Below are 12212 nucleotides of genomic sequence, written 5' to 3' on the forward strand. Positions count from 1 at the left end.
TTTTCTTAACATCACATCGTTCATCTATTTCGTTACTACCAAATTACTGAAACAGATCTGTTGCTTTAATTATCCTTCTTGCAAAGTATAAAGATGGGTTTATATTTATATATATATAAAGTAATTAATATATATAGCATATATTAATAGTTCATTAATTATATAATATGCAAATGAGTAATTATATCATTAGTTATTAAAAATAATCCTCGAATTTAATTACTTTATACTTCAAGAAACATATAAAAGAATCTTTAACATCAACGAAGCAGTTACATGTACATTTGATGTTTACTCGATTTAAGGAAGAATTTATTTCATCAAAAATTCCATAAATCTTGCTACTGTTACTATCAACTATATTAGTTCCTATGCATGTATATACAAAGTGGCGCGAACTATCTCTCAATAGAAACCGACTGTTACCGATTGGTACTCGGAAACGACAATATCGAAGATCGATTTCTCGTTTAAATAGATAATTTTGCCTCCTAACTAGCGTCGACGATCTAGCTAACGATATCACGAAAGCAAACGTGGAATGTTCGATCAAATCCTGAATCTTGTAACTTTAACCATAATTCATGTCCAGGCGAACTTAACGATCGATCAATGTGGCGGAGGTAGCACGATTGTTAGTATCTAAGTATCCAGTAAAGCGATGATAAGTCGCATGAGCAGAGCGGGTATGTCAAACTGGTATAAACTGTTAAGAGAACGAAACAACGAAACCGCCTCTATTGAACTGTCAGACGCTTCGTTTGCATACTTTCTGTTATTTTTCCTGCACCATGTTTGCTAGTGTCTTATCAGTGAATCGTGGTGGTTTGTAACAGAGTTAGATATATCTGATTAGAAACATATACATAAACATGCGTGCTTTTTAAGAATTACTAGAAAAATTTTTACAATATGACTCAATATTCAAATATGTGTTCATTTACTGCCAGAGGAAATGATACGATGAAATATTACAGTTATATTTAATTTTACTGAAATAATACTCAATTGACTAATATTTTTTTTTAAATATGTATTTTTCTATTCAATATAGATAAAAGTAAATCAAGATAATTCAATACCAATATAAATGTAATGACATCAAATATAGATATGTGAAACTTTAGAAAAATAATGAATCATTACTAAAATTTTATTCATAAAAGATTATTTTGCCTTCTTTAAAATAAATTCTGTATAAACTACTAGTGAATGGTAGTTTCTTATCTACCCTGTGTTTATTCACTTATCACGTTGCCTGAAAATTCGCGCACAGCCAAACTAATACATTTTACGACAATAATTCTTCTACTATACACCACACTCCTGACGTATCAAAGAGTCGTGTAGAATCCCCCCTTCCAGAAGAAGTGCTTTCCTGCGCACCTATAAAACCAGTGAAAGCGCCTGCCGACCCTCCAGACTATCGCACAGTACGACAGCGGCAAGAGCTCTGCCGGCTACCGTCACGGCAGACTTAGATTGTCAATTAACGATCTTTCACAATAAATCGGAAGTTTCATCAACGAAACTGAGAACATTCGGTTACGTGTCACTCACCGTTTCTCGTGTTTCGGTACCTTTAACACGCTCCCCAACTATTTGTGATTCGAGCGGCTTAGGTCAGGAGTGACAATGAAGATGATAGTTGCCAAAATTCTGATCGTCGTATCTTTGATTGGGACACAGGTGCTAGGATACCCTCCGCAAGGAAGACTCAGACCAGGTACGTGAACGAATTTCTTCTGCGATATTATGTGCAAATTGTTTAATTTATTCATTTTTTGTATGTATAAATTAATGTCTGGTAGTTTTAATTTCATATGAATTAAATATATTAGGAGTGTTGTATTTGAAGGCAATGAAGTTGAGTTAAAAGTTTCTTAACAACAAGTATGTGTTTTTATGAAGACATAAAGTAAAGTGGTTTTTTTATAAGACACTTTCACGTGTAGATTTTCGTAAGAAATTATTTATAAACGAGACGATGTTGTAAAAGTATGTGCAGTAACTTTTAATACGTGCATATAGTGAATGCTGTGTAGCTACTTTGAACTGCCGCCTAAAATTGCTACTTATTGGTCACGAGACTGTGTGCAAGCGCTAACTTCAATGATTTCTTTCATATTTATGAATAAGAATAAAAGGAACTGTGTTCATAAAGCACGGCAAGATATTTATCGCAATTTGACAAGTTAATTTCACCTATTTAACAAACTTCATTCACAGATCCTTATGGAAAAATTTCATAAGAGCACATACTTATCATGCGTATATTTTAATTTATTTTAACTCTACAAATAAAAATGCATTTTTTCCATCATTTTATAATATTGTATCTACGGTTACACATATCTATTGATTATACTATTGCAAATAAAAATAAATTCATCTCATATATTTTCTTTCACCATAAATTTTATCTCAACGTGTAAACTTAGCTGTAATAATATATTTGTCTTGGCTTGCCTCAACACTAATAGATACCAGCTAAATGAAGAACAATGAAAGTAAGAATATCTTGTAACTAAAATAACATAAATAGTATATATACCTGTACATACAAGAAATAATTTATTGTACGTTGCTTCGTGTCGGAAAATCTGATCTAATGCACACAGGCTGGTAGGCAAATCCTGTAAAGTTTACTACCTCTAATCGTTGCAATTAACTATCCAAGAGCGTTAATCTTCGCTGCTTTTCTTCTTTCTCTTTCCCTCTCATTTCTTTCCTCTCGTGTTCGCCTTTATTCCAGACAATTACAGCCCTACCCTTTTCCCATTCTTCGTTTCTCTTTTGCTCTCATGAAAGTAGAACACTTCCTTCTACAGATGCTAATCACGATAATCTCGTACAGTGAGCAGTCTCCACGATACGTGACAGCATTCAAAATTGTTACAGTAAAATTTCCGCGCAGGCATCACCTTTCCCTTCTTTGCCCTCTACCATTTTATTTTTTTTATACCGAACCTTGAACTCGCGTGCGCAATTTCTTGGAACGAAGCTAGAAATGTCCGTTGTTTTCTGACTACAGCATCTTATACGTAGAAATATCTTACTTGTATCATTTCTGTTTATAGAAAAATATTATTCATTCAATTTTATCAAATTTATGGTCAAATATTTTTTTCCATACATTTTATTCAAATATTATGTTAATCAGTAATTAGTATAATGTAATCGTACTAATAGAGTAATCAATTTTATTCGTTGTAACTAGATATTATTCTATTTTATTATCAATAAAATTATGGAAATTTAGAATTTTTTAGATATTAAATAGTCGTTTTATTCTTAACGTGTAAATAAGATATTTAAATACCAACGGGTGACCGTGTCACGGTTTAATACAGCAATGTCGTATCCTTTAATGAAGCGTTAAAACTTTCTGTGCTCAGAAAATGTCAAAAGCATATATAAATTGTATTTACGCGTATTTACGTTGCTAGAAACGGATGATCATATTTTATTGAGAAGCCTCGTTGCTAATAGTGTCAGATTTCCATGATATTTTAGGAAGGTTTACATCTCGGCAACGTGCTTTTAATTGGCCTCGTAACCATGAGACGAAGGTTAAATATCCTTATGAGAATGTTTAGTTTATTATTCCTTAATAGGAGCCGTATATCGATTTGCTCATCAATACTCTTCGATTTCCCCTCTATAGGAACGTCAATTAATTGGTAATAATTGCAATTTTGCTCATTAATATTCTTCGATCTTCTCCGTTAGGAAGGTAAACTAATTAGTAGTAATTGCGATTTTGCAGATTATCTTCTATATGCATAATAAAATGTTTATTCTTGTTGTTTCTGTTTTTTGCAATATCAGTCTATTGATAATGTTCTTGAAGATATTTTCGCAGAATTGCTTTCTATTTATTATTTCTTTGGAATATTTTTTATATAATTATATAGACTGTTAAATGTAGATACATACATTGAAAGAAAAAAACAAATATCATTAATATACCTATAAGGAGGTTCAAAATTACATTTTTCACAAAAAAATATTGATTTTGAAATCTATTTTATTATCTAATATTAATTCGAGAATCTATCAAACACTTTTTATTTCTCCTAATAACCAGAACAAGCCTTTAAAAGCTTAGGCCCTTTCTTGATATACCCTATGTATCGCAATTTCATTGTTTTCAACGGTGTTATTTTCACCAGACAGTGTGACATTACGTAACATCTTTATATGAAACACAGGAACTTTCTTAAGACTTATGAAACTTATTTTAAGTTAACATGCAATTATGCATGACTTTCCACATGGAAACAAAACCTTCTCGTTAATCGTACTTCAGAAAAAGTTGGTATTTTTTATGCGGTATCTCTTAACATCATAAAACAGACTAATGCATTCAACATGTAGAACGTTCTATAGACTAAGACAAACGTTCGTATGTTGGATTTCCGGCTTCCTGCACGTTTAATCTATCGAGAGCCTCCTTTAAGCTGACTGATAAGTCTCGCGTGTTCAGTTTAATACTGACTAGGAAATCATTGTGCGAGCCGAGGAAGTGGTGCATTGTCCGTGAACAAGTTCCGTTGCCAGTTTCAAATAGCTAGGTACCACGATAACGATATAATCTATAGATACGAATAGGCAAAAACTGGCGAATACATTTTTTTCGAGAAAAGTTCTATTTAACAGCAAGGGTGCTGAGATTTATAAATTAACGTATAATAGATGGAAACTATACGAAGAGATTAGAGGAAAGAGACATAAGTTACATTTTTCGTTTTTCATATGAGAGTAATTTTAAAATTCAATACCTTAGCCAATCACATATTACCAAAAAATGTGTTTTTATCAAATTTTTTTGTAAGGTTCTCTTCTGAAAAATATTTACATTAACGATATTAATTTCAAAAGTATTGGTTATTATATTTTAAATATTAGATATGCCATTAATTTCCATAAAATTTTATGAATTTTTTATCTATTGCTAAAAAGCTTTGTTCCTTTTGTGCATTGAATAGGTTGTTCCTCTTTTAATCTGTGTTATATTAAAGTATACCCTTCTGACTATTAAATGACATGAAAGTCAGGAAATCAGCAAAATTGTACTTGCCATGTGTTTCTCCTATTTAAAACTTTATTTTACGAACATTCTACATCTATTTGCATCTATTATAAGCTCAGTAACGGGCGTCGATGGAGAAACTGCATTACGATAATGTGAACGTGGAGCAACGAAGGATAATAAGAATAAGAATGACCCCATAAGCACGTTGATGTTGCGATCACGTGCGGCACATGATACCACGTGCTGGTGCACGTGCTGACTCTATGCCAATGAACGGGAAAGAGAACCACGAAGAAAGAAAGAGAACCGTGTTTGTACACCTTTCCTCGTACGGGTTAATACCATCGAAGGAAAAGTGTGACCGAGTCTCGTGCACACGTCAGCCACTCGGCTCGATTCACGCGACCGGCTGTTCTGTCAATTAACCGCAGCGTCGTCTTCGCGACTCTTGTACAACACAGTCTGGTACGAGGCTATCATCAAACTCGTTTCGGATCGAGGGTCAAAGACGTGTATTTCTAGAAAAATACTTTCGAACAGTAATGTTGAGAATCATTTGAGAGACATTGATGGAATACGTTGTCACATAGCAAATTTTTTAAATTTTATGACATTCTTTCTCTAGTTAAAATTTCATATAATCTATGTATTTAATTTGTATATATGCAGAGAATTTATTTATACTATCTTTGGATAGCATGGTGATGGATTTACAGGAATATATTTAATATCTTTCATTAAATCTTGCAAGATTTTTTACTAAGTATCGAACACATTTTTATAAATAAACTTCTTTGTTGCCAGAAGATAATAAAAAACTTTATAAAATGCAATTAAGTTTTCCAGGAACATTGTAATGAATTTCACGTAAAAACAAAATATAAAGATATATAATATACGTTATATGATATATAATACGTAAATACCGAAATATAAAGAACATTCAAGTTATTCAGTATTTTAAATAATAATTCTAAATGAAGTTTCAACAGTAGCTACTATTGTATAACATGAGCCAATTAACTTCTGTCTGAATTTACCGCTTGTTTATAGATACGTATAATACTTCAAAGCTGCTTTCGCGTAAAACTAATTACATTCACGAAATATCAGTAAGACTTCTTTTCAAGTTTCGAGTACCTGTGTTTGGTAAACGTGTGATTGATTTGCAATCAATTACATACAAGGAACTGAATTAATGTGTCAAAGTGTATGTAACAACGCGTCGATCTAGTAAATTATTAGTGAAATCAAGCTACATAATTAATGCACGGAAGTGAATTCACCATATACGAGCCTTCAGCACGCTGGGTATGCAAATTTGCCATTATATACTATCTCTCACATACGACAGCTACAGTTCGCCAAGGTTATTAGCGTAGTAAGATACAGCGAGATTATCTCTAATTACTAATTCGTATATTATAATTCGTAATTTCATGTAATTTAAAAAAACTATCATTTATTTGCCATTTAATCGATAAAAGAAGCCTCAAATATCTTTTTTATGGATTATATTAATTTTATACGATAAGGCAAAATAGGAATAATATTGTTTTCTTACGATTCCTTGATCTTAAAGCATTACGTATCCAAATGAGTCAGATTCTGATTTTTACTAAACAGTGTTTCCATATTAATCAAATGAATCAACTTCTGTTTTTTATTTAAATAGTATTTGCACTATAACAAAGCTATAAAATTGCAACTTTCCTTTATATAGCACGAAGAATCAATTTATCTCTAGCATCTGTTTATGTAGAATTTCATCAAATACCATTGACGGATTAATTGGAAGTACGAGTTTTTAAATACAAAACCATTAAAACGGCAGCAGAACGAGGTTGTAGAAGGTGCATATCGTTAATTTCGCTACTGACACTCGCACTCGCTTATTAGATTTTACTTGCTCATACCGAGAGGATATATCCGCCCAGAAGTTTTGCAATCTACTTTTAATCTTTATTGAGCTGATACAGAAAGTTGAATGAGAAAGCAGCGGTATTCATGGCTAACGTTTACTTTCCAAAGCTGATCAAACGGTCATTTGCTGAAGTCATTTTATACTTGGATCTTGGACTGGAACGTAAGTCACCCACGTATTTAGGTCGAGTTCGATACGTCCGATGTATAGGATTGCAAATTTGCAAAGATCGTAGATCTATGCTGTCTGCTAGTGATGGGCTCAAGTATGTACATCGCAAGTATAATAGATTCGAACATCGACCGACTATATTCGAATCTTCTCTAACAATTTTGAAAAAGAAAAGCAGTAGGTTCATTCAAATAAACTCGAATCTAAACACGAAAAATTAGAACCCACTATGAGCACTCTGGGAAATGAGGATATTCCGAAGCAGAATCCAACAGTGGACGAAGAAGTTCTAAACTTTATGAAGAAATCTTATTTTCATTAAAAATAATCTTTCTTGGTTATCAAATAGTCAACTTTGATTCGACTCGAATTCATAAGCACGTATATTGAAGTTGATCTCGTCGTTAGTGTCTACGGTTAATTACGCGTGTACTTTTTTCGAGGCAGCAATACCTGCAGCAATCTGAGAGACTGTCGTAACAACGCTATTCTTCCTGCTCGTGTTTTCGTGGTTCGAACATGATCTCGTACTCGAGGGATTTTTCAAATGCACGGCAATGCTAGAGAAATCTTAGCGACTTCTAGAAATGTAACGATTTAAACATCAACTTTCTATACTATAGCAAATGTACGACATATGTATCTCGTAGATTTGCAGAAAAAAGGACAAGTATGGTTTATTGTATCGAATGCCAGAACGAGACCCCAAAGGACTATGCGAATCGAATTCATTCGAGCAATCAACATCGTTAAGCAGTCGATATATTTTTACCGTGATTTATCGAGACTATAGTGGGGGTTAAACGTTAGGTTTGTCCCACCAGTTTACTAATATACTTTTTACTTTTCGCAAGTATGACACATTCTTTCTTGCCAATTATTAGGTCTGAATTGGCCCACTGTCGTTTATATTGCCGCGAGGTAACTCTGTTTCTTCTCTCTTCCCATTTTCGCTTGAGAAACTACCCTAAAGAACTTATTCTTAATTCCACGGTGGAAAGAAATCGTGGACATTGCGGAAGTTTGACTTTCTTGATTGGATTGCATCATTCGAGGTGACATTATGTATCGTTTTAAAGAAAATGATGAGAATTGGCAAAGTCCACACGAGTAGTTTTCTTTCATGAACGATGCAGAATATTGCTTTCGATTCTTATTATATAAACAAATTCTATGGTTCATTTACTAGAACTAGGAAACGTATTTTTCATAGTTTAGGAATTTAATATCGATGAGTTTACGAATTTGTATGGAATCCAAGCAGTGGTTACGTAAATTTAAATTGCAGTATAAAGGATGCGTGAATCATGGTGGATTTGGTATAATTTATGTTACATCGATGACCGCGAACTTTCTTTTTATTCGTAACTTTAACTTCAATTTACTTTCAAACATTTCTAAAACGGACTTACAAACAAGTAACAGGAAAATTGTTATTAAATTGTACGAACTCTATTGTATTCGTGTTAAGTAGAAGGTATATTATAGACGTTTCATGATATGAATTTTAGCTAGGATACTTTTAATTGAACAATATTTTCTAATATAACGATATTTCTGGAACGGTGTTCTCTAATCTAATACATTTTTATAAAATTTGCTATATTTGTATATATAATACGATGCGAGCCTAAAGTTGCTTTTTGTTATTCCTTAAATTGAATGTTATTCGATAAAAGAACGCCGTTTACCGATCATTGTGTTACGACAATATCACAAATTCTCGTTAATGATTTTCGTTCGTTCCTTCCATCGTAAACAATACGTATATTACGTATATTGCGTCGAAATCAAAACACGTTATCAAAGTATACGCAATATGTTTTTCGCAGATCGTTCGTTTCCCGCCATATTCTATTCTATTCAGATCATGACAATAATTGAAGGAGGGACTTACATACCATAATTTCGATTGTTCCACTGCATTCTCCTTAATTCCATCGCACGTTGGTGCTGGCAGTTAAAGGACACTTCGTCACCGAAACTTTACATTTTACACTTTGTAATCCGAAACCATTCACTGAATAAGTAACACCGAATAAACACAATGTTTTTGTCGCGAACAGAATCGAGCTGCACAAAACGTAAACATATCGAAATCGAGATGCCATTTCATACTGACGATAGTTATACCTGAGCGACGCAGATGGCGTGTCGTGACGAACATCCTCATACATACACTATAGTTTCACTCGACTACTTCAAGGTGATCGCGTAGTTTACACAGTCGAGCGAAACGTTTGAAGTGAAATGATTAGAAAATCTGTTGAGGAAAAACGTAACATATTACAAGAGCTTGTTTCGGCCATCGAGTAAGTAGATTTGCATTTAAAGTATATCACTTCGCCTATTGAACGACGATATTTCAGTCGAACGTAGCCTAACCCTTTCTTTACACGCGGCGCGCGGTATCCATTTCGTATTATCGCATATCTAAACGTACGCTTATACTACGATAAGTAAACTAGTTTTCTCCGATGTTTTCACGCACTTTATCACAGAAAGAGACTCGAAAGAATACATTCATGAGTCGGTATCACGTTCCAGCTCGAATATGTTCGATTCGAGTCATCGATCTGTATCGACCAGAATGATCAGTTGTTGCGTTTGTCAACGTACAAATTCGTCTTGATGAGCAGACAAAGTTTGTAAGTAAGTTTATTTGATAATTTTTCTGCAAAGATTCCGAATGCCGTAAGATATAATTTCTCCAGTATTACGTTATAATGAGTTTATCTTTGCACGATAATAATCTATCTGGTGTGTTTACAGAGAATGCAATCTTGCACATACGCGTTTCATTGGCAATGGATTTGTTTCTTTCCATTGTGCGATATTCGTTCCATCGATAGAGTGAAACACAAATACAGGCTCTCGCGAACAATTGAAATTTCAAGACCAACGTGCAGCAATCTAGCAACCAGGTAAATAATTAAATTAGTCAATTAAATGTTAAACGATTGAAGGAAGGAAAGGGAAGGGTAGTAGTGAAATAAGTAATTGTCTGGCATACAATATTACTTATACCTTAAGCAGATCAAAATACTATAACCAATGCGTAAAAAGGAAAATATGTACATTTATTATTAAAAGACTGCATTATATGTTACATTTATAAAAAAAAAAAACGAAATTGTGGAAAAATAGATCTTCTTGCCACTCATCTTTCTCCTTTAACATATGTATATATAAAAACAAGAAATTATTTAGATGGAATTACTTAAAGGATATTACTTGTTGCAACTGCATGAATAACCCTATATGTTAAAACTGAGTTATTAATGCTTTATAATTCTCTCATGACCGCACCTCGCAGGTTAAACACTGGATGCCCGTTTTTGTGAAAAAATTCTCACTTCTCACGCATTTCCTTCATCGTTTACGTCTTCATTGGTTATCCCCTTTCTATATTTCTCTATCTAACCTTTCTAAAGTAATACATACTATTAAGCAACCCTTTCTAAACTAATACTAATGTACTTTCTTATTTTTCTTAATCTTAAACCAACAGTATATTGCATTTAACTAAAATTAAACTAGACATACTACGTTAGTAACATTCTTTCTCATTACTGTTATTGCATAACATAATTGCAAACATCAATTTATCACTATCATTTGACTGTTTATCCAATAAAAATTCATAACACTTGCATAACATTATTAATTTCACCAAAGAAACAACAATGCTAATCTCGAGTTTGAACTAATTCTCTAAAAATTTGTCGAATTTTAAATATTCGTTATATTTAATATTAACGCAATAAAATGTAATATAACTTGTATTAACATTAAAACTACAGGCTCATACCACATACCTGGATATATTTATACATAAAACATCCAGATTAAAATGGTATAATGAGAATAATTAGATATATATAGTCATATTTCTATCTCAATAAAAGCCAATATTTTAACTTTGTCTAAAACACCTGCGTTCATCAGCCTGCATTCATGTCAGCTATCGTTCATAACTAACAAAAAAAGGAAAGATCAATGTTTCAGTAGCTATAGTGTTAAAGAAATATACCTTAATTACACGAAAGGTTAAGGCATTGCAACGGATGTTATTAATCCGATTGACAAGTGGCGCGAGCTTGGACAGACCTGATTTCTGTTCTCCAGCTATAAAAGTGTCGATACCGTTGCTCCTTTATGCAGAATTCACGTGCACGAGAGCGTGGCAGTCGGTGCACTGTCCGATGCACGTGACGCGAAACACATTGCGCCGGGCATAGTCACGTGCACCAGCCAAGCACATTCTGTCTCTCTAAGGCAAGGGAACGTATGGATTTGCTGTCGCGTTCGTCGTGAACACAATGAAATATACATGAATCATACGAGACGTTCGTACTCGCGTCGTTTTTGGTCAAAAGACTTCGATACCTTTGTCTGGAATGGTCCGAAACTGACCATAGAAAAAGTCCAAAGAATACCGGCTAAAAAAAATATTCTTGGAACTTGCATATGTGTACGTAAGGAATATAAGTAAGGAATTGAACATAATAAGAAAGTTAAAAATAGTGTCTTAGAATTTTTAATGCCACTGGTAGTAATTTGTTAAATTGTACGATGTAAATTTAAAAATTATGATTTTCCAATATTGGAAAGAAAGACATTTTTACAACTACAGAAGTGAAACCTATATAGAGATTTATTTTGCTTATAAAATATCATAGACATAGTTTATAGAACATCTTTAAAACGCCTACCAAATGTGATTAATTAGATTGCCTCTGTTTAATTTTTTATTAGGGGAAAACCTGTATAATAGCGCAAGATACAAAATTCATCGACGTCAGTATCTACAAGTTAAGCAAGCACGTGCTGCTTAACCATTTTTCAAGTGCACAGAGAGCTATGCACTTACGTAGTGTATACATATAGTCGAATAGGTAAAGTTGAAAGCCAGCTTATTTCGCATAAGTCAATGTCATATCTTGTAGCAAACAATAATGACGCTATTAATGTGTCTTTTTTTCTCATCTATATATCTATGTAGCTTAGAGAAATAAATATGTTGATCATGCATATGCAGTTATACGAAAATTCTTGCACGTCTCGCTTGCAAACACG

General features: G+C 33.2%; 1 protein-coding gene across 2 annotated transcripts in view; it reads left to right on the forward strand.

Annotated features, from left to right (window-relative positions):
* Nucleotides 1-1431: 1431 nt before the first annotated feature.
* The window catches only part of LOC117208551, a 76311-nt gene continuing 65530 nt past the window's right edge, over nt 1432-12212 (forward strand). The window contains exons 1-2 of one of the 2 annotated variants that reach the window (XM_033449767.1): nt 9666-9827; nt 9906-10057. Coding sequence is in view for 1 of the 2 variants with exons in the window: in XM_033449765.1 (XP_033305656.1) it covers nt 1636-1726 (91 nt within the window). In the remaining variant the exon portion in view is untranslated. Of the gene's footprint in view, nt 1727-9665; nt 9828-9905; nt 10058-12212 lie in introns of those variants that run through there. The other variant, XM_033449765.1, reaches the window with a different exon arrangement.

The sequence above is a fragment of the Bombus bifarius genome, unplaced genomic scaffold, assembly GCF_011952205.1.
Source record: "Bombus bifarius isolate JDL3187 unplaced genomic scaffold, Bbif_JDL3187 scf7180000008140, whole genome shotgun sequence".
In the NCBI taxonomy this organism is placed as follows: Eukaryota; Metazoa; Arthropoda; class Insecta; order Hymenoptera; family Apidae; genus Bombus; species Bombus bifarius.